This window comes from Ipomoea nil, unplaced genomic scaffold (assembly GCF_001879475.1).
Source record: "Ipomoea nil cultivar Tokyo-kokei standard unplaced genomic scaffold, Asagao_1.1 scaffold2939, whole genome shotgun sequence".
NCBI classification, from domain to species: Eukaryota; Viridiplantae; Streptophyta; class Magnoliopsida; order Solanales; family Convolvulaceae; genus Ipomoea; species Ipomoea nil.
In genome coordinates, this window is record NW_017619367.1 from 145,987 (window position 1) to 169,227 (window position 23,241).

Here is a 23,241-nt window from a genome sequence, read left to right on the forward strand (position 1 = left end):
CGAACCGAATGGCAGAGGATTAACAGGTGACGCGTCTATTCCCCATTTTTTATTTTCCACGGTGCATGGCTCCGTGCGTTGCTGTTTTCCCCCCGTACCATCTGACTCGTTTATGTGTAGAGAACGACATGATGATCCCGGAAGCAGAACCAATTGACGAACAACAATGGACGCCCTCTGTGGATGTTTCAGTACTGCCGTCAGTGGGGCGTGTATTTAAAACACTAAACGAAGGTATCCAATGCTACATCAACTATGCCCGAATGAGCCGGTTTGACGTTCGCTACAGTTCCGTGAAGCGAGACCGAGCCGGAGTAATCTACTCGCGGTATTTGGTGTGCAGTCGGCAAGGGGTCAAAGGAGACAACTGGGTCGTACGCAAATGTCAGTTGCGTGGAATTCCACAATTTCAAACGGTAGTACGTTAGCTGATGGCGAGATGATTATTGCAACGTTCAAAGCCAAGCATGAAGTCTGTAGTGACTTCTTTTTTGATTACCATCTTGATGAAAAAAACCGGCTAGACTGTTCTGGGCTGACCCCCTCGGTAGGCGGACATTTTCTTGTTATGGCGATAACATTTCATTCGATGCAACCTATGGAACAAACAGGTATGGGGTGGCAAATTGATTCCCAATTCCCTTATTTTCATTGGTGTTTGGTATGTGAATTTGTATACCATTTGTTGTCTGCACTGTAAATAAATCAAGAATAGTTTGATTTAATAATCAATTGCTAATAATGTAACATGGAATATTTTTATACAACGAATATCAATACCATTTTCGGTAAATAATTATTGAACCATGATGATGTTTCTAATTGACCGAGTACTAATTGAAAAGAATATTGAATCAGATGATGGGTACGATTACAGCTAATAAATTTGTAAGTTAGGCAGTCAGTTTGCTTTGATGTACGTATAAGGCAGTGGTGGAGAATATTATTTGTGAAATTATGTGATTTTGGTCCAGAGATTCTGTTTGGATGTCACTTTTGCTTTGCTGTGATGTTGCTATATGTTAAATTGTTTTCCAGATTTTGGTATTGCATGTATACGAGTGGTGCATTACATGTGTATTATATGGCAAACGATAGTACTATTAGCCAGTTAACAAATCACGCATCCCTTTTTATTGTGCAGGTATAGTATGGTGTTAAATTGTTTTCCAGATTTTGGTATTGCATGTATACGAGTGGTGCATTACATGTGTATTATATGGCAAACGATAGTACTATTAGCCAGTTAACAAATCACGCATCCCTTTTTATTGTGCAGGTATAGTATGGTGTTTGTGTCGTTCACGGGTGTTACTGTACCGCATGTAAGGGGATACCATGTGCAAGTGATAGAGCAACACCCGTAGCAATCCAACTGTGGGTTGAGATAAACACATGCGTTTGGTTGGTAGGCAATAGCCTGGAGCGGCAGACACGTGTGGTCTCGGTACAGTAAAGGGTCTTACAGCTGAATTTGGTAATGACGGCCTAATTGTGAACCCTGTTAAGGGTAACCGTGCTGCAATACAGGCATTATGCGGCATGGAGCCACCGTTGCCCTTCGAAGTAACTTGTTCGTAAATATGTACTCTGTTTAAATTGGTTTTTTTTATTCCCACTTACTTTAGTTTCAATTTACAGCACTGTTTTCTGGATTAAGCCATCGTTGACTCCATTTTAATTCCATTGGATTTTTTTTATCCCCTATTACTTTTGGTTCAATTGGCTGCACTAACCTTACGATTAAGGAAACTAATTTAAACATGCAGTGTTGCAAAACGGTCCAGTCGTTAACTAAGATGGAAACCAAGTTAAAACTCATCATTAAATCATCATGAACTAGGATGGAAACGAAGTGCACTGATTTTCCATAGGACTTGCACAAACTCGTCTCGCTATTGGTAGGAATAACAACCAAGTCTGCATAGCTAATATCTGAATTTTATCCCCTAATGAAGTGACGCTACACATTTCAATTGCGTACATAAAGGCATAATAGTATGCGCAAAAATGCCGATCGAATTAAAATAAATATTAAAAATTGAATCATTCGCAACACACCGGATTGCAAACCGAGATACGGATAAACCCCAACAGCGCACCAAGGCCAATGGCCATAACATCCTCCCTTTGCCTCGGAGTTAGGGCTCCCACGAGGTTTGCAAAGTACTTCGGCGTCACCCGTGTGTTGATCTGTCCTGTGGTTGAACGATGCACACGCGGTGCCTCCCTCCCCACGTCTTCATCCAACACCAGCGGCGGGGTTCGGAAACCGTCATCCTCCCCACTTTCACCGTCACTTAGCTGAACTGGATATCGGTCATTAGAGCCTCTGCACAACAATGGCACCAAGTGAGCACCACAAGAGATTATATCCACAATGTGAAACAGACATGCATCACTGGTTTGAAAATACAATAACCTCATATAATTAGATAACAACATTATTAAGTTTATTACTCTGACTGCAATTTCTTTTAAACCCTCATATCACCTGTTATAATGCCAACTAACAAATTCCATACACATGTGAGTGATCTCTAGCCTAGATAATGAAAAATGCAGCACGGATAGAAATTGCAGTCAGAAGTAGAAGTAGGCTGCAGATAGTATATAAAAAAAAAACATATCACACGCCTAACTAATAACTATTAAGATAAATAGATAACAAGATTATTAAGTCAATTCATCTGACTGCAACTTCTGTTTAAACCTCGAAACACCAGTTACAATGCCCCCTAACAAAATCCCCTTTTACATGTGAGTGATCTCTAGCCTAGATATTGAAAAATGCAGGCATTATATACCATTCTGCCTATATTTAACATAAATTGCAGCCAGAAATAGGATGCAGATAGCATATAAAAAAAAAACATAGCACACCCCTAACTAATAACTATTAAGAGAAATAAATAACAAAATAATTAAGTTAATTCCTGTAACCGTAACTTCTGTTTAAACCTCAAATCACCTGTTATAATGACAACTAACAAATTCCATTCACATGTGCATGTTGTCTAGCCTAGACATTAAAAAATGTAGGAGTTAATTCCAGCAATGGTTCTCCGACTATTGTGATTTTCCAAAATTAGTCCTCGACTTTTAATTTGGACGAAAAAGACACTTGACTTTCAGATTTGTTCCAGTAGTAGTCCTTCCGTGAATTTGCTGTTAGTTTGATGTTAAAAGCAAGGGTAAATGTGTCCATTCATTTGTTGGGTTTATATGAGCTTATGTTTGGGAGATGTTGGCGACACATTCCGGAGCCTCTCCGGTGAAGTTGAGATTGAACAAGATAAGCAGCATCTTTCTCAACCATTGTGCTGCCATTCAAGGAGATTGGATCATATTGTTAAAATGAATTGAGCAGTTGCATGATTTACAGTCACAATCCAAAACAAAAAGGAAATGAAGAAGAGAGATTAAAAAAGGTGGACAGAATACTTAAGAACAACAGAGCAGGGCCAAGACTTTGGTGCTGCAGTATATTTCCCATACTTCCTAAAAGCAAGCCACTGCACGAAACAGAATCCATATGAACTTGTGAGTATTGTGATTGGACCTACACCCAAGAAAAATGTGCATACAGCTAAAATAGAAGACAACAAACCTGCTCTCCTGTCTTCATCTCAAATCCTCCAATAAGTATTTGAATATTCTCACAGATGTCTCTAGAACTACTAAAGTGTGGGCATTTCAAATATCTCAGCAGAATACTTAATCATACTCAAATTTTAACCTGCTTGAGTGCTTGCAACTGAAACCAAAGAATTATCGAATTACTTGAAGGGAAGCATGAGCATTCAGCTCATTTGCTGCAATCAAACCGCCAACTTGTTTACCTGGACATACCTGAATGAGAAATATTTTTGATAGATTACCAAACAGAGGATGCTGGATAAATAGAATTTCCCATGTAGAGGATGACCAAGAATTAGTACCTTAAAAATAACTGGTGTACCTCTAAGTGGACCTTGAACTACTCTTCCTTCATACTCCGAGATTCGTTGGGATGCCGAAACGGAATTGGTTGTCCAAGTCCTTGTCGAAGAGCTTGGATGACACGGGGCCCTCAAACTCATTGAAACGAAGGTTTAAAAACTTGATAGAAGGCATTGAAAGCACGGCCTTAGGGAATTCGCCTTCAAAGCGGTTGTTACTGAGATCCAGCCACTACTACAGAATGGAGCAAAGAAATTCTACTTTAAGCTACCCTTCTTTAAACAAGGGTAGTGTATTATTTAAAAAAAAGGGACGGTGGCATAATTGTAATTAAATGAATACGAAACCGCTACCCTTTCTAAAAGAAGGGTAGCGGTTTTTTTTTTAAAAAAAGACGGAAATAGTTTCCGCTGCCCTTTCGCGTAGCAAAGGGCAGCGGAAACAATATTATAAAAAAAAAACGAAATTAAATTGAAAAAACCTAACCCTCACCTCACGGCCGCATTCTAGCTCCATCCTCATCGCTCACATCTCACAACTGTACGTACCCTCACCTCACGGCCGGCATCTCAGTAGGACACGGCGATCACCTCACCGCATCTCCGGCCTCGACTCCCGACGAGGACACGGCGACGCCTCACCTCACCATCGACTCCCTCAGCCGCCGCTATAGTACGCGCGTTCTCCTCACCGCCACCGTCTCATCATCGATTCACCGCCCCACGCCCTCATCCGCCGTCTCCACCGCCACAGTGTCGCCGCCGCTGCTTCGATCCGCCGCCGCTGCTTCGAAACCTTAAAAACGATCTTAGTTTTGATATTGAAGATGCTCCTTTATACATAGCCCTGGCTTAAAAATTGGTAAGTAGAAGATCTTAGTTAGTTTCATGGAGATTGATTCTTGATTCAGTTTATGAGGAGAACTGCAGGATAAAATGATAAACCTTACCTAGTTATAATCTAAGGTTGGTTTGTTTGTTTGTTTGTTGTACTTGAATCCTCCTTTGCTGAATTAAATTCAAGCGAACCTTTTAGGTGGTAGAGACTCTACGCGAAGCTGGTCTGGAATCATCCAATCTGGTCTGGAACTATGGTTACGTATGGTGGCATGTCAAAGAAACCTGTAACTGTATCAACAAGTTCTTTCATATTTAAGGTATAGTTTAAGTATAATTTCGAGAAACTCAGATCCATGGGCTCTTTATGAAGAAGCATTTGCCACCTTTTGATATTATGTTTGTAGGATCTTTCTTTGAGAGGGTTTTGGCTCCAAAAGTGGTTAAGTTCAGATAAAGCAGAACAGTGTCATGGCATGATAGATTATCTTTTGGGCCTTGCTCGTGATGGGAAATTGACCTATGAGTATGCATTCTTAACTTACTCTTGCTAACCCCCATACCTCCTCTTCTATTCTTTTCAAGTTCCTTCTCTTGAAATATCTAGTGACTCGAGTAATTGATACACATTAATTGCCAATTTGACATTTTTTCCCCATTGTGTAGATTATTTGATAACTAGATTAACTTTTTTGGACCATTCAATCATAACTAATCAAGGAAGCTTTTAAAGGGAGAAAGATGTGTTTTCTCTGTTGCACTTTAGATATAAATGACTGCAATATATTCACTGGATGTTTAGTGTACTTCTCTCTGAATGTTGGAATGTTAAATTTTTTACTTGAGACCTAAAATCTTCATCTACATGTGCTGTAAAATCCCTTGCAGTTTGCTAAGCTTTTCAATCTAAAGATGGAGTGGCAGATAAACAAGACGCAGGAGTAATTTCCAGGGTTAGATGATCTCATCTCATCTCGGTTTCTGTTACTACTAGTGTGTACATTTTTCAAAATAATCTTGTTTTTGATACAGTTACTGGTCTGCAATTTTTTTGACTCGTTAATTTGTTTTTTGTTGTTATTTTTGATATAATTACAGTAGTTGAATTATGCTTTAACCAACTGGGAAAGATCTGCCAAAAGACTCGTCTAGACCGCTTAGTTGAATTATGCTTTAACCAACTTGGAATAGATGCTACAGTTCAGGTATTCGGTAAACTTCGACAGGAAACTGGCCTGGTAGAATATAATGCATCGATAGTTACCTGGCTCAGTGGTCAGTGGTTTGAGGGTTCTCTCTTTCTCATTGGGCTTTGCATGTGGGCTAGTCTTGATTTTCATTTTTACAATTTACAAAAGACATTGTTAAAGATTTCTCATTATTTAAAAATACTTATCAGACCTAATACTTATCATAAATGTTGCAGAAAAATTATCTGTTAGCAATGTCCAGTGGTGGCTGTAAAGAGCAGTTTTTGCAGCTTTTGAATACTCTTGACATAACAAAAGTTACTTCCATGAAAAGTTTAACATGCATCTTCAAATCCTTGGGGAAGTTAATGTTGGAGAACATTGCAGAGAAGTGCTTTCTAGATTTGAAAACCAATGGTAAGATAAAAATCAACATCATTATTATTTGGGGATATTACCTATTCTTGCTATTGTTAGATGACATAGATCATGGTTTTTCTTAAGGCAAAGATTTCTTGTTAGGCTTCTCATATATGAATTGACATAACAGTTTATGTATCTGGTGAAAACAGCTTACTGGGCATTACTTGTGTCAGTTTATGGTTAAATTGGTATACGTCTTAGAATGAACAGATAGTTGTTTTACTTTGTATATTGTGAATCTCAAATCTTATGTATATATGTTTAAGTGTTTCTGAATTCAGTGGCAGATGTTTCTCCTGATGGCAAGTATCTGACTGCAATTAAGGATCCTGACAGGGTAACCTCAATTAACCTTTAGTACCAATGCTAAACTGTGTCTGTCTGTCTTGTTGTGATCTTCCAGTTCCTTGGCACTGTGTTTCAGAGATTCGGGAGCATTCATGACGCCTTTGACAACAGGGCGTGTAACCATACCATCCATTGTAACTTACTCAGCAAAAGTAAAACACATTACTCTTCTCTGATTTAGTATTTCTGAAAGATTGATAAGTATTAAATAAGAACTGTTCTTTAATAAGACTTCGATATTCATCAGGTGGGCATAGCAATTGCCATAAGATACTCATTGACAAGGAGAGCATTTTCAGTCACACCAAATGGACCTGAAGTTTTATTGCTTGATTACCCCAGCCATCAAAGACGACTACTCCCTCTTCTTGCAAAGACGTGAGTAGCTGTGTCTGCATTTCTCCTCATTGCCCTTTCCTTTCTGCTTGTGTCACGTTTTATGTCACAATTTTGATTCTATACTTGGTTAACCGAGGTTGTTAATAACTAACTAAGCCCTCGCCCTACCATTGTTTTTGTTATGACTTTTTCCTGCTCTTCTAAGTGAAAATTGCTTATCAACACTGTTCTTTTGCTGCAGATATGCCTTGAACTTTGCTCCTAACTTCTTGAAAAGGATGTATGTGAAGAGGAAACCTGAAATGATCAAAACCTTACATGTTGTTTCAAGTGCCTTTTAAGGCTACTTAAGCTGGCATAATATGCGAACACTTCAGGTAGTAGCAGACATCACAGTTGTGATCAAAATGTCTTGTGGAGTCCATTTTTAACTTTTATTTTAGATTAAATATTATCTTGTGTTTATAATTTATTATTGTGATGAAATATTGAGATTGATTGATATAAAATATTGTATTGATAATATTGTATTGAAAGTGCATTGATAATATTGTGTTCATAATATTGTATTGATATGTAGTTTATGAATTCGGTGTACAAGATTTTTTAAAAATTGGGAATTTTAAAAATAATAAACGATTTATTTTTTTTTTGTAAAAAAGTAAACCATCCGCTACAAGAAAGGGTAGTGGAAGATTACGAAAAAAAGAATAATAATAATATGCCCTACCCTTCTACAGTTAGAAGGGTAGCGGATACTCAACTTTCCGCTACCCTTGTAAAAGAGTAGCGGAAAGCCCAGGACTTTCTGCGACCCTAAATCCGCTACTCTTGTACAAGGGTAGCGGATAGTCATTTACAAGGGTAGCGGATATGTATGTCTGTACTAGTGAGCTCCCTAAGGATAATCATGTTTTTGAAGCTCTAGGGGACTGCACCGCAAAAGCGATTGGAGTTGAGGTGAAAGAGGGCGAGATTAGAGAGGAGGCCAAGTTGAGGGACGATTGGACGAGATGCCCCACAATGTCTGCGGTTACTGCTGCTACTCTCAACTTTGGTTTGTCCCTCGCCGGCAGTTTCGAACTTTGGAGGAGTCTCCATCCATACTTTAGCTTGAGTATTAACACCTTTGGCTGATTTAGTGTTGATTTAGCCCGGCAGTTTCGAACGAGATGCACCTTTGGCTGATTGAGTATTTGAAGGAGCTATTGCATTGTACTGCCTTCAAATACTTAGAACTCAAAATCTTGCTTTGAACGCCATCGCCATTGGAGCAAATGGGAAGAAGACACCCATCATATGAATGGACACTTTTACCCCTCTTTTTAACGTCAAACTAACAGCAAATTAACAGAAGGACTACAACTGGAATAAATCTAAAAGTCAAGTGTCTTTTTCGTCCAAATTAAAAGTCAAGGACTAATTTTGGAAAATCGTAATAGTCGGAGGACCATTGCTGGAATTAACTCAAAATGTAGCATTATTTAGAAGAAATTGCAGTCAAAAGTATCATGTTATACAGAAGGTGTGAATTCTAATACAGAATTGGACTCCCAAAATGCCATTAGAGTTCAAAACCAAAATCATTTGTATAATGCCAAAATTACAAATTCCAGCAAAACCAAACCCCCATTAATACAACACCACACACCCCCAATCCACCGCCCAAACCACCCAAGGAGAAAAATAGGAAAAGGACTCACCTTTCTGCCCTGGAAGCCGCGCCAGCCTCCTCCGTGCTGACACCCTGGATGCTACCCCGGACGCCGCCCATTCGAACCTGCCGCGATGGCCGGACGAGACCGCCATTTGAATGATCGGGACACGCATGAAATCTTGCGAGGACCGGCAGACGGAGGGGTGAAAGGCGGCTGTACGGTACGACTGCTATGGGGTTCAGAGGAGAGCTCGATCGACAGACGCGGGTTGAGTAAGCCTGAGAAGAAGAGTCTAATAAGAACTTAAACACAAAAACCCCAACTAAACGGGCAACGATCTAGTGAATCAAATGCACCTAGCGGGCGTGCACCCTAGTTTGTGTACGTCGATCAAAAGAGAATGAACGGATGAAACTAGTGTACAAGTTCACATTTAAACCCAATTTCACACCTGAACAGCACTCTCTCTCTCTCTCTCTCTATATATATATATATATATATATTTGCCAATCCACTCCGCCTTACTATGTAATTATATTAGCATTGCATTACAAAATTTAGACTAAAAAATGAAAATGTTTTTCAAAAGCTAGTTTAAGGAGTGTTTTGAAAATGGCTTATCAATCAAAGTCAAATACCTAATTACTTCAAATGTCTCCACTAAAGTTCAAATCTATCACCTCCCACACAGGGAAGCAACATGCATGGTACCATTAGACTACAAGGTCCATGATACTTTAAATAGCTTATTGATATCACTTTATTGCATTTTCATTTTAAAAGCCTAATTTACTCTTAATAGTTGTTGGTTATTGTAGCGTTTATATTTATTAAGTTTTTATTCATATTTACATTTTTAATAAGATATATATATATAACCGTTATATTGAATTATTATTAATAACTTATGTTTTTTATTTAAAATTATATTATTAATTATTATTATTAAGTAGGGAATATTTATTTTATAGTTATAAATAACATTATTAATAATATAATAATTATTAATAATAAAGCAAAAAATAATAGTTAAAATTAAAATATAATTAACAATGAGAATAAAGTGTAAAAGTGTTTGGCGGGGTTACGTTGTGGTTAACCGTCATAGGCAATGAAGAAGAATGAAGGGTGAGAGTTGAGAGAGTGAGTTGGAGAATGCAGTGCTCTCTGCCGGTTCTACTCAATCTTCAAACAACTCCAATCAGAAATCAGTGAAATGCAGGCCAGCAGGTTGGATAATGTACTGTTGGGATTTTTCAGACCACTCAGAGCAACCCAGGCCAGGCCATCAACAAAAAGGATCGGAGCTAATTCAAGACGTGCATGCAGTGTGTGCCTGACTTGCCGGCCTCTGTTCAGCTGTAGCTTTGTGATATGTGTGGTACGTGGTACAGGAAAATGGAAGGCTTTAAACAGAAAGAGGGCCAAGGATAGATGTATATATATGAGTTCACTGAATGCCCAAATTAAATTGTTATGGACCAGGAAAACTTGTATGTCCAGTGTGTTTGGGAACTGGTCTACCAAACAACAAATTAATTTAAAGGTCTTCTTAGGCCGCCCCAAGCACGGAAATTATATTACTTGACAAAATGTACAATGCCCGCATACTACCAAACTCTTAGGTGAATTTGCATTAATCCATCATGATCGATCTCGGATCGAGACATGTTTCACCACCTGTACGTGCCACTGGACTACAAGGTTCTTGCCAAATTCTTTACTTCTTCGATTACATGTATGTTTCCTTTGTTGCTTCCCCGGCAGTGTTTAATATGCTCTAGAGAGTAAACCCTATATATGATTCTTCAACAAGATATATGGAAGTGCAGTGATTACTACTAGTCTTGGAAATGCTCCATACAAGAATGACGTGTAATTTTGCGCTACAACTAGCCCAATCTGCGTGCATACTGCATTGCATCGACTAAGATCCAGTGATTATGGCTAGCTAGCAGGTGTATCAGAAATGACTGTGTTGATAAGAGGTGGTATACTTCTTGATATGAACAAATGTTGTAAACCATCTGGACATTTTGTTTATGGATTCGAGCAAAGTTGGAATCGTTTTGTTGTTAGAGAATGTACATCATTACTGTGATAACTATTCATTGGTAATGGTAACTAAGTACTTATCATTGTAATGTTCAAAAAAAAAAAAAAACATTGCGTCATTTTCTATGTAATCAACTATCAACTAACAACTAATTTTACATCATTAAATTCATAAAAGTATTTTAAGAATTAAGTAAATATCATAATATATTTATGCTTTTATACGTCATTTTCTATGTAATCAACTATCAGCTAATAACTAATTTTATCAAACACATTTTACAAACAGCTAATGTTATCAGGCTATTAGTTGGCCAAACCAACTAAACTTATCAGCTGATCAAACCAACAAACCGTATCAGCTAAAACTAACTAAATCAGTTATCAGCTATTTGTTAAACATCCTATAAATTTTCAAACAAATCTTAAAATAATAAAATGTATTAGCACGTGTAATATAATTACAATGTAGATATACTTTGATGATGCTAAATAGAATAAGAATTAGCATTCCAAAATTAATATACACTTTTTTATTTTTATAAATATATACAAGAGTGGTGAATATAGTAAATTCATCCTAAAGAAAAGAGTAGAGTGAAATATAAGGATTACATACATCTTCTAACTAATATGTTGTTCATTATTTTACTTCATGCATTATATTCCTATATGTTTTAATTATATGCCTAAATTATTATAATCATTTTTGAATCACCATTCGCTTTATATCACACACAAAGTATTCCGATGTGCATGTACTCTAGCTAATCTTCAAATTTTTAAAAAGTATTTGAAATGCCATAAACTTATTTTTTTGAATCGAGCTTTTTTTTTAAGGTCAATCTTGCGATTGTATTAATGAATCAAAGCTGAAATAGTGTCAGGTGGGATAGCATCCCAGTACATAGTTTGATCCTGAGTAAATGCTAACGTAGCTAAAGTATGCGCATGTAAATTAACTTGCCTAGAAATATAATCCAAAGTAATACGATTAAATAACGACATAAACGTCCTGCACTGGTCAACTGTGACCCCAACGTACGAATGGATCGGCGTATGATGGTGCCTGAATATCGCTGCCAATTCCATGCAATCCGTGAGTAAACTTACTGATGTGGTGTCCCGTTCAAGTAGCCAGGACAAAGCCTCCTTGTATGCCTGAGCCTCCGCCATAAGTGGTGAAAAACAAATTGGTAACTTGCCATTCCTCGCTGCCACAAACGAGCCATCTGGCGCTATAATTACCATGCCGTAAGTAGCCTCGCCCGTGTCGTGCCGGAAACCCGCGTCCACATAACATCGTAGACCACCCCCTCCTGAACCATTCACGTGGTCCGTCGCCGGTGTCGGGTTGGTTCGGCCAACATGAGCAGTGCCATACGCCTGCAGTGCTACGGTGGCTGCTCTGACCAACCGGGCAGGCCGCATCATTGATCCCTTCCAGACAGCTGAATTCCGGGTTCTCCAAATATAATATAATATTGCTACCATTAATCGGATCTGCTCCTCCGTCAATACTGTCATAACCCCTTTTAGCCATGTTGTAAACGAGTCTGCAACAATATTAATAATAGGTAATTGTGTTATATTCCAAACAAGTCTAGAATATTCACAAAGCACTAAAGCATGTAACACATCTTCATGATCTAAACCACACATAGGGCAAGTTGGGTCCACCTCCACCCTTTTAAATATCAAGTTAAGGGTTGTTGGCAAAATATCACATATGGCTCTCCACAAAAAAGTTTTCCATTTCGGGGGTACTTTTAATTTCCACATTGCGATCCACTTATCAAAATTCGCTGGATTATTCTCATAATCTCCCACAATATGCCTATAGGCATTCTTTACTGTATATGTCCCCTTTGGGTCACTCATCCAATACCATGAGTCCTCATACTCAGGACTAACAGGGATCATATTTATTCGTTCCACATCTTCAGGAATAAATAAATCAGACAGAATGTGCGGATCCCAGGTATGAGTCTGTAAATCAATTAGTCCTGCAACTCGCGCCTCTCTCAATTGTTGCGGCATTTCTGTTTGAATCAATGGGCTAGGATTGTCTCGTAACCACGGGTGTCCCCATATTAGGGTTGTCTGTCCATTCCCAATCCTCCTTCGCACCCCTGAGACTACCATTGCATGGGCCGCCATTATACTTCTCCAACAATAACTCGGGCAATTACCAATAGTTGCATCTGTAAAACTGGTTGTGGGATAATACCTTGCCTTGTAGATTTTGGCTACAAGTGTTTCTGGGTCTGTTAAAAATCGCCATGCCTGTTTACCTAGCATTGCTATATTAAAAGCCCTCAGCTCTTTAAAACCCATACCGCCATACTTTTTTGGTATGCACAACCTGTCCCATGCCTTCCAATGTATTCCCCTTTCTCTTCCACTGCCCCACCAATATTTATTCATAGTTCGCTCAATTGACTGACAAACTGTCTCAGGTAACAAAAAAACACTCATCGAAAAGGTAGGCATAGATTGTGCTACACTTTTCAATAATACTTCCTTACCAGCCTGAGAGAGTAGCTTTTTACTCCACGAACCAATTCGCTGCCTGATTTTTTCCTCCACATACGAAAAAACAGCTCTCTTGTTTCTCCCTACAAAAGATGGTAGGCCCAGATATTTCCCAAAATTTGGTGCTTGTACCACCCCCAGACAATTCGCCACCTGTGCCCTGTCAGCCTCCTGGGTATTTCTGCTAAAACATATATTTGATTTATTATAATTCACTACCTGGCCTGACAATTTCTCATACCTTGCAAGGCACTGCCTTATAACTCCTGCCTCCTGGGTATTTGCTTTAAAAAATAGGAGACTATCATCCGCAAAAAATAGGTGTGATACAGGCGGTGCCCCCCTTGCTACTCTGCACCCATGTATTGACCCTGCCAACTGTTCATACTGTAATATCATCGAGAGAGCCTCTGCACAAATAATAAATAAATACGGAGAGAGCGGGTCTCCCTGCCTGAGTCCCCTGGTTGGTTTTACGTGCCCCCCTTCTATACCATTAATCATTACAGTATAATTAACAGTCGTTACACACATCATAATGAGCTTTACCCACTTCTCACTAAAACCCATAACAGTCAGCATCCTTTCCAGAAAGTTCCACTCCATTCTATCATAGGCCTTTGACATATCTAGCTTTAATGCACTCCATCCCACTATACCACATTGCTTTCTATTCAGATAATGCCCCACCTCCGCTGCCACCAGGATATTATCCGTGATTAGCCTTCCCGGGATAAAAGCACTCTGGGATTCTGAGATCAATCCTCCCATCAATGTTTTCATCCTATTTGCTATCATTTTGGCCATAATTCTGTAAATGACATTACTCAGTGCGATCGGCCTTAAATCTGCTACTGTCTCAGGCATCTCCTTCTTCGGTATCAAGACAATGTTAGTATCATTCAATCCTTCAGGGAATACACAGGAATTCAAGGCATTAATTACAAAACCAGATACATCTCCTCCCACTATCCCCCAAAACTGCTGGTAGAAACCCGGGTTCAACCCATCCGGCCCCGGTGCCTTATCCGGATACATTGAAAAAAGAGCCTCTTTAACCTCATTAGTTTCAAAAGGGCGGTCTAGCATCACATTCTGCTCCAACGTTACTCGTGGGGTCAGGACTCCAAAAAGTGGATCATTACAACTCAGCTCATTTGAGGCAAAAATATTTTCAAAGTAATTCTGTATAACAACATGCATATCATCCCCCTCCACCCAGTTACCAGCATCACATTTAATAGTAGAAATAAAATTCTTTTTCCGGCGTGCAGAAGCATACCTGTGATAAAATTTTGTATTCGCATCAGCCCCGCGTAGCCAGTGTTGCTTGGCCCGCTGCCTCCAAAACACATCCTCCTGGGCCTCTACTCGTTTCATGGTATTCTCAATCTGTTGGTACTCAGCGAGAGCTACCAAATCTCGTCTATTCCTTATGGCATCTTGCCTCCGCTGTAGGTGGTTAATTCGCTTTCCAAATTTATGGAACTGATCTCCACCCCACCGCATCAACTTTTCTCCACACAACTGCTGGCAGTGCAGCAATCCCTCCGTTCTCCCCTCTTGCCAGGCCGTTTCGACTACTCCTTTGCACCCCTCATCCAATAGCCAAGCCATTTCAAATCTGAACTTCCGCGGTCCCCTTCTCCTTGGCATGCAAATCGCATTAATACTGAGGAATAGGATCGAATGATCCGATGCCCGAGTTCGAATATTTTCCAGCATTGCATTCTCATTGAGCAGACCCCAATCATTCGTTATTAAAGCCTTATCCAATCTCTCCTCTATCCAATTCGGCGTCCCCTTCCCCTTCTGCCACGTATACTGATGGCCCCTCATTGGCATTTGCATCAAACCACAGTCATCCAGAGCATCTCCGAAACCCCGTAACAGACTATTAGGATACGGATTTCCCCCCTTCTTCTCATGCTGATATAGTAGATTATTAAAATCCCCTATCACCACCCAGGGCAATAAGGATCTAGTCTTGAGAGTACCAAGTAAATCCCATGTCTCCTCCCGCCTACCACGCTCGGGGATACCATAAATGCATGTCATGCGCCATAACTTATTAAACAAGCTAACCTCCACATCAATATGACTCTGCGAATAGCTTAAAAATCTCACCGTATTATTCTTCTTCCACAAAAGCGCCATTCCTCCACTCAAACCATCGTTATCAACATAAAACAAACCTTCATAGCCAAGCGTAACCCGGATCCGTTCTGCATGTATCCGTGGTACCTTGGTCTCCATCAAAAACACAAAATCAGGCTTCTTACTGGACGCAAGGCCCACAATCTGTCGAACTGTGCGTGGATTGCCCAAGCCACGATAGTTCCAGCTCAGAGTACTCATGATGATGGGCGGGGCTGGACACCAGCTCCCGCCATGGACAAGTTTTTTGAAACAGCTGCGGTTGTTACCTCATCGTTTCCACTTCCCTCTCCCCCCTCGGTTCCATGTCTACGACGCTTTGCCGTAGCCACCACCACCTCATCCTCAGACATACTCGTGGGTGTGACAGCCCCACTTCCCTGTCCCCCATCCACTACACGTGGCTTGACTCCCAGTGGTCGTGGTTTTCCGCCTACCGGAACAAGCCAGCTATCCCCAACCGCTCTAGGAGCGCTCCGGGATCCACCAGCTCGCAAATCCGGACCGTACAGGTACCTTTCGACTGGAATTCCAGCCTCCCTAGCGTGTATGCAGAAAGTATGCAAGTGACCCATACAGCCACAAAAGTAACAAAACTTATGCAGCCGTTCATATCTAAAATTTACCCATGCTGTAGTCTCATCTCTCTTCATCAACCTCATCCTCCTTCTAAGCGGCCTATCAACCGAAATTGACACCCGAATACGGTGAAACGTTAGCCATGGCGCCCCCTCAAACCGGTCATCATGTTTAACAAAAGAGCCCAAAAAATTTCCTGCCTGCTCCAGGATTGCATGCGACGTGTACCCCTTTGGCATATCATGCAACTGCACCCACATGTCAATCATATCCAGCTCCACATCCACAGGATTTACCCCATCCAACACCTCCCGACACACAAGAGCATTATTCTCAAAAGCCCAGGGTCCCCCATTCAGCACGTATTCCATATCCGTCTTATGGAAAAACACAAATAAGAACAAACCCCTTTGAATCTCCGTTACCTGTACTCCACGTACCGGTTGCCAAACAGACGCCAGAACCTGCCTCATAAAGTCTAGCTTGATCATCTTCTGCGTCAAAAACCGCCCGACAATCCTCCAAGTCTCCTCCTCCTCCTCCCCATCACCCTCTACCACCGCATCCCCACCTTCCGGCATAAACACCGCCCCTTCCTCCTCCATCAACGCCATCTCCGCCCATCTATCCGTCAACTCCGCCACACCCCCCACTACCCCTTGATGCTGTGCAATTCCCCCATCCCCCTCCCATGCCGATCCATGCTTCCTCTATTCCCTCCTCCACCCACACTGCCTACACCATCTCCATCTAAACTACCCACGCCACCCCCATGCACACCGCCTAGACCACCTGCCAACACACCTCCCCCACGCCTCATATTACTGCCACGTTCCTCTATGCTTCCTCTATTCCCTCCTCCACCCATACTGCCTACACCATCTCCATCTAAACTACCCACGCCACCCCCATGTACACCGCCTAGACCACCTGCCAACACACCTCCCCCACGCCTCAAGCTACTGCCACGTTCCCCCCCAACTTCCTGCCTTTCATTCGCACCGTAATCCCTCCCTTCTTGCCTCCAACTTGCATCTCGCCTAACATCCTGCCTAACTTCCTTCGTTCGGCGCAAATCAACCCCATTCGGCAACTCTCTTTCACGCAATTCCTCCATCTCGGCCAGCGTCGCATTACGTTGGTTGATCTCGCCATCCATAACAACATCATCGGCCATCTTTCAGGGAGAAAAGAACCAAAATTGTCTGAAAACCTAGGAAAACCCTAGTAGATCTGCAAAAACCCTAGAGAGAATCTAGAGAGAGAATTTTTTAATAGATGAAAATCAACATTCTTGAATCGAGCTTAAATATGATAAGATTTAAAAAGTTGTGAGGGGGTGTTTGGTTCAAGTTATATAAGATAACTAAAGTTATCTTTGTTTGGAAATATAAGGTTTCTATGTTTGGTTCAGGTTATGTAATTTTCTCAGGGAATGTTACATAACCTCCATATTAAGTTTTTAGCTATTAGAAGAGAATGTGAAATACCCTTCAATTTCTTAAGTAATCTCACATTTTCTTGTCTTATTACTAATTTTGTGTTTTTGACATTTTAATCAATTTGTCTTGTTACTGTTGTCTTATTTACATACCTTAGTTTTAAACCAAACACAGAAATTTAACATTCCCAACAATCTAACATTCCCTAAGGTAATCTAACATTCCGTGAACCAAACGCCCCCTAAAAGTATATTTATCCCTTCTTCTAGACTTTTACCCTATCAACCAAGACCAACAGTTAAAAATGATCATATTTATTTATTTTTTCTATTTAGAAGGATGTAATGGATTACTTTTCAAGTAGAAATATTTTTCATAGAAAGAAAATAATCACGCATTATTATTATACTAGTATTTTTTATGCGCGATGCGCAAAACATAATTGCCCAATATTAATACATTATATTAAAATTTTAAATTTATTTATTTAGATTTTAGATATTTAAATTAAAATTATTCTAAATAATAATATTAATAATGTAAATCATTTTTATAAATTTGATATTTATATTTTGGGTAATATTAATATATAACTTAAATATATAATGTGTATATATTATTATTAATGAAGAAGATAAGAAAATATATGGTGGATGCATGTGCATTGTAACAATAATGAAAAAGATAACGGAAGTTATAACGGTAAGGGTATGTTTGTCCAAAATATTTTAATGTACAACCTTTATAGTATAATGTACAAAAAAAACTTAACGGAAAAAACGGACATAAATGAGGGGTATAACTTTCATTCACACTTATTATGTTTTTAGATAACTTAAATATATAATGTGTATATATTATTATTAATGCAGAAGATAAGAAAATATATGGTGGATGCATGTGCATTGTAACAATAATGAAAAAGATAACGGAAGTTATAACGGTAAGGGTATGTTTGTCTAAAATATTTTAATGTACAACCTTTATAGTATAATGTACAAAAAACTTAACGAAAAAATGGACATAAATGAGGGGTATAACTTTCATTCACACTTGTTATGTTTTTAGATATAAAAGTGATCAAATGCGCAAGAGCTCCAAGGTAAAAAATGTACAAAAATTTCAGCCATTAATTTTTTAAGTGTATTTATGTTTTTGTTTTAAGTGCATTATTTTCTTTCTTCAAGTACATAATTATTCTCTTCGAGCATACTTGTATCTCTTTGAGTGCATACTCTATTCTCTTCAAGTGCATAGTTTTCTATCTTTGAGTGCACATTTTTGCCTTAGAGTACATAATTTAGTGTCTTCGGCCTTCGGGTGCATAATTTTGAGCATTCGAGTTCACAATTTTGACCTTCGAGCACACAAATTTGTCCTTCAAGTGCACATTTTTGTGTCTTAGAGTGCACAATTATGTGTCTTTCAGAATACACAATTTTAAACCAGCGAGTGCATATTTTTGTAGATTATAAGTGTTAAAAAATCAAGTCATTAATCTGAATAGATCAACAGCTCAAATTTATCCACATATTTCACAGCGTCTCTTCCCACTTGATCTTGGGCGCACACACACACACACATATATATCTAATCTAATCTAATCTAAAACATAATAAGTGTAGATGAAGGTTATACCCTTCATTTATGTCTGTTTTTTTCCGTTAAGTTTTATGATATATTATACGATAAATGTTGTTCTATACAATATTTTGGACAAACATACCCTACCGTTATAACTTCCGTTATCTTTACTTGTATCTCTTGAGTGCATACTTTATTCTCTTCAAGTGCATAGTTTTCTATCTTTGAGTGCACATTTTTGTCTTAGAGTACATAATTTAGTGCCTTCGAGTGCGTAATTTTGAGCATTTGAGTTCACAATTTTGACATTCGAGTACACAAATTTGTCTTTAAGTGCACATTTTTGTGTCTTAGAGTGCACAATTATGTGTCTTTCAGAATACACAATTTTAAACCTGCGAGTGCATATTTTTGTAGATTATAAGTGTTAAAAAAAATCGAGTCATTAATCTGAATAGATCAACATCTCAAATTTATCCACATATTTCACAGCGTCTCTTCCCACTTGATCTTGGGTGCACACACACACACACACACATATATATCTAATCTAATCTAAAAACATAATAAGTGTAGATGAAGGTTATACCCTTCATTTATGTCCGTTTTTTCATTAAGTTTTATGATACATTATAGGATAATGTTGTTCTATACAATATTTTGGACAAACATACCCCTAAAGTTATAACTTCCGTTATCTTTTCCACTATTGCTACCCATGCACATGCATCCACCATATATTTTCTTATTTAAAATAATAATAACAATAATATACTATAACATTATATATTGGGTTATATGTTAGTTATTTCTTAAAATATAAATATTAATTTATAGAAATGTTTTACATTATTATTATTATTATTATTATTATTATTATTATTATTATTATTATTATTATTATTTACAATAATTTAAATATTTAAAATCTAAATAAATTTAAAATTTTAATATAAAATATTAATATTGGGCACCTATTTTTTGCGCATCGCGGCATAAGAAATACTTGTATATATATTAAAGTATAAAAGAAGAAAAACCTATGTTTTGATTATTAAAACATTAATATGATTTTTCCTGTGTCAATCAGAGGGGGTCATTTTCCAACTATTTGGCAATGCAAATATGATGTGTGTGGCAGCACCTCAACAATAGCTATAAAGAGCAATATTTGGATAGACCAAACAATAAAGTGACACATTGGTTGTTTTGAATTCAAAATTGCCTTCAAACTCTAGTATGATCAGCATTAGAAAGTGGAGTTTCTAATTAAAAATAATAATAATAAAAAAATTGCAATTACATCACCACTTAGACAACTATTGAGATAAGTCTGCACAGTTTAGCTCAATGTTCAGTAGGCGCAATTTCTAAACATAACAATGTGCGTCCAAGTACAAAACACCGTCGTTTCAATTACTTTTGACGAGGATTGACGTAACGGACGCCACTCCGTCCGTTTAAACGGACCAAACTCCATTATGTGTATTTAGTTCAAAATTTCTGTGTATTGTGTTATGAGTTTATGTGTATTATGTTAAGAGTTTATATGTATTCAGTTAAGAGTTTATGTGTATTATGTTAAAATTTTATGTGTATTATGTTATGAGTTTTGAGTAAAAGACATTTTTGGTCCTAGACTTATAGTGGCACGGACAATTTTAGTCATCCTTAAAAAAATCAGACAATTTGTGGACACTCTTATTGTGACGAGGACAATTTTGGTCCTTCGTCAATATTCCCGTTAGATGCCCCATTTGAAGCGGGGTAATTGCGTCTTTTCAACAACACACCTCCTTCTCCTTCACTTTGCAACCCTTTTCATTGTCGTTCTCAGCCAGCCATTAGACCCAAAGGGAGATGAAGTTTCAGTGGTCTAAACAATTTCCTTTGGGTTTAATTCAATAATTTTCTTATGCTCTTGGGTTGAATCCTTATGCTCTAAGTAGAGACGGTGCATAATCGCAAAGCAGAGACGGTGCATAATTGCGAAATAGAGATTGTGCGAAATCAGAATTGTGAAGCATGATCGGAGTAGCGCTTTTCTGTATAATTTCTGATAATCTGGGTTCAGCTACGCAAAGGAAACACAAAGGCAAGCCTATTGTCTCAATTAAGAAATCAGATTGGGAAAATCTAGCAGAAAAAGAGAGGAAATTAACCTTGATTGGTAAGTTTTTTAAGGAGAAGCCCCCAATTGAAGCAATTAAGGCTCAATTTCAAAAAATCCTTCCAATTACAGGTAAGGCGCACATCGGATCTCTTGATTCGAGAAATGTTCTCATTAAATTTACAAAGGAAGCAGATTGTGTGAAGGTATTACGAAAAATAGAGTGGAAATTGAGAAAATGGATATCCTAACTGCCGCCATTTCTGCCACTTCTCCGGAGCAGGGCTGGAGGTCGCCGCTGTCGTTCATTGCGGGGAAAAGCTCGAACCGGACCGGAAGACGCCCGATCTGTCGCTTTTCTGCCTTCTGCTCACCGGATCTACCACCTTCGCCCAAGGAAAACGAGAGACGAAGAGAGTGAGAAAGGTCACTAGAGTGGAGCGTCATCTGCTGGGTGTTGCTTTCGTCGCCTGCTGCAGGTCGTTGGACTAAAGAAACCGAGGACGAGAAAGTAATGGCGGAGGTCCCGAAGCTGCTATGGACTAAAGAAACCGAGGACGAGAAAGTGATGCGGAGGTCTCCGAAGCTGCTACGCCACTGGTTCGTTGCTGGTGATCGAGAGAGAGAAGCGATGAAGATGGTGACTGCTTGTTCCATGGCCTGCTTCGCCGCCAGTAAACTCCTTGAGGGAGACGAGAGAAAAGAGAGACTACAGAGAGACGTGAGCAGAGGAAAAATTCTTAGGGCTAAAAAGACACAAATACCCTTTCTCAAACGAGGCAACTAACGGGAGGTGCGACGGAGGATCAAAATTGTCCTCGTCACAATAAGAGTGTCCACAAATTATCTGATTTTTTTATGGAGGACCAAAATTGTCCGTGCCACTATAAGTCTAGGACCAAAAATGTCTTTTACTCTATGAGTTTATGTGTATTATGTAATCTCTTATTTATAATAAAGCAAAAACTTTCTATCTAAACCATTTTCCCGCTCAAAATGAAACGACGTCACTTCATATATATAAACTCAAGTCTACAGTAAAATGGCGCTCAATAAAGATTAACGCGTGCAATTAAATTATGCCGGCTAATTTTTTGGTAATACCAACTAAAATAAAGCATTTTAAATAGACTTCTATTAGTTACAGACTTCTAAAGAGACTCTTTATATTAAAGACTTCTTCGAAACATACTTCTCAAATCTCGAATAAATAAATATAAATACACTCATATAAGAGACTCAAGTCTGATCACCATGCCTCTTGAAAACTGAAAGGTTGTCCGCAGCATTCATACTTCCAAGATAACATCATAGATTTTGAAATGCAGTATTACATTGTATATAAGCATATGACTATGGAGACATCCACTCCCACTCCACCTTATCTTCAGTTCGTATCACCTTCCAACAGAAGAAAGAAAACAAACAAATCAGCAAAGAAAGAAACCATGTCAATGTACGTAGCTGTAAAGGATATTGGTCCTCTCGATAGGGAGAAAGCCATCAGAGTAAAGTGTGTTAGATGTTACGAAATCCCTGAAAAAGGGTCTACAGAGATTAAGAGTCGAGAAGTGTTGTTTTGCGATAAAGAGGTATGATGTTCAGTTTAATATTTCTTTTACTGTTTATTTTTTAGGCTCTACACAGATTTATGCTCAACCAAATATAGTGTTTAAACAGAATTTTTATCTACACATTATTGTTTTCTTTTTAATGTTTAACTAAGCTGTACATTATCTATGCTCTACATTTTCTAGGCTTTAAGCAGTTTTTTGCTATACAGATTTTTTGTTTTCTTTTCACTGATTAACTATGCTATACATTATCTAGGCTTTAAACAAATTTTGATGTACACATTTTTGTTTTCTGTTCACTGATTAACTATGCTCTATGTTATCTATGCTCTACATTATCTAGGCTTTAAACAGAATTCTGATGTACACATTTTTGTACTCTGTTCACTGTTTAACTGTGTTCCAGGTTATCCTTATGAGCTATATTTTAGTATAGTGTGTAATATTTTATTTTACTGTTTAAAGTCTC

General features: G+C 38.6%; 2 protein-coding genes and 2 long non-coding RNA genes across 5 annotated transcripts in view; 1 reads left to right on the top strand and 3 right to left on the bottom strand.

Annotated features, from left to right (window-relative positions):
* Positions 1–3,480: 3,480 nt before the first annotated feature.
* On the bottom strand, positions 3,481–3,817 carry LOC109162363. Its single transcript, XR_002051077.1, has 3 exons — positions 3,784–3,817; positions 3,611–3,677; positions 3,481–3,515 (listed from the first exon to the last, which is right to left on the bottom strand). It is a non-coding gene; the product is annotated as an uncharacterized LOC109162363 (long non-coding RNA).
* A 2,405-nt stretch (positions 3,818–6,222) lies between these two features.
* On the top strand, positions 6,223–7,419 carry LOC109162333 (acyl-coenzyme A oxidase 3, peroxisomal-like). The gene is made up of 5 exons (XM_019311055.1): positions 6,223–6,385; positions 6,519–6,579; positions 6,795–6,891; positions 6,987–7,117; positions 7,320–7,419. The coding sequence occupies exons 1-5, from the start codon at positions 6,223–6,225 to the stop codon at positions 7,417–7,419; spliced, it is 552 nt and encodes a 183-aa protein (XP_019166600.1).
* Positions 7,420–16,714: 9,295 nt separating this feature from the next.
* On the bottom strand, positions 16,715–17,239 carry LOC109162334 (acanthoscurrin-2-like). The gene has a single exon (XM_019311056.1). It carries the CDS (start codon positions 17,237–17,239, stop codon positions 16,715–16,717), a length of 525 nt encoding a protein of 174 aa, XP_019166601.1.
* Positions 17,240–22,566: 5,327 nt separating this feature from the next.
* LOC109162322 overlaps positions 22,567–23,241 on the bottom strand; it is a 7,205-nt gene continuing 6,530 nt past the window's right edge. For both annotated transcript variants that reach the window (XR_002051068.1, XR_002051067.1), the window contains one exon: positions 22,567–22,599. This is a non-coding gene — a long non-coding RNA (uncharacterized LOC109162322). The remainder of the gene's footprint in view (positions 22,600–23,241) is intronic.

Excerpts from the sequence above, each read along its gene's own strand:
- LOC109162333 (XM_019311055.1), top strand. The coding sequence starts at position 6,223 with ATGTCCAGTGGTGGCTGTAAAGAGCAGTTTTTGCAGCTTTTGAATACT. Across the intron at positions 6,580-6,794 it reads GTCAGTTTATGGTTAAATTG|TTCCTTGGCACTGTGTTTCA; the intron begins GTATACGTCTTA and ends GTGATCTTCCAG. Across the intron at positions 6,892-6,986 it reads TTGTAACTTACTCAGCAAAA|GTGGGCATAGCAATTGCCAT; the intron begins GTAAAACACATT and ends GATATTCATCAG.
- LOC109162334 (XM_019311056.1), bottom strand. The coding sequence starts at position 17,239 with ATGGCCGATGATGTTGTTATGGATGGCGAGATCAACCAACGTAATGCG.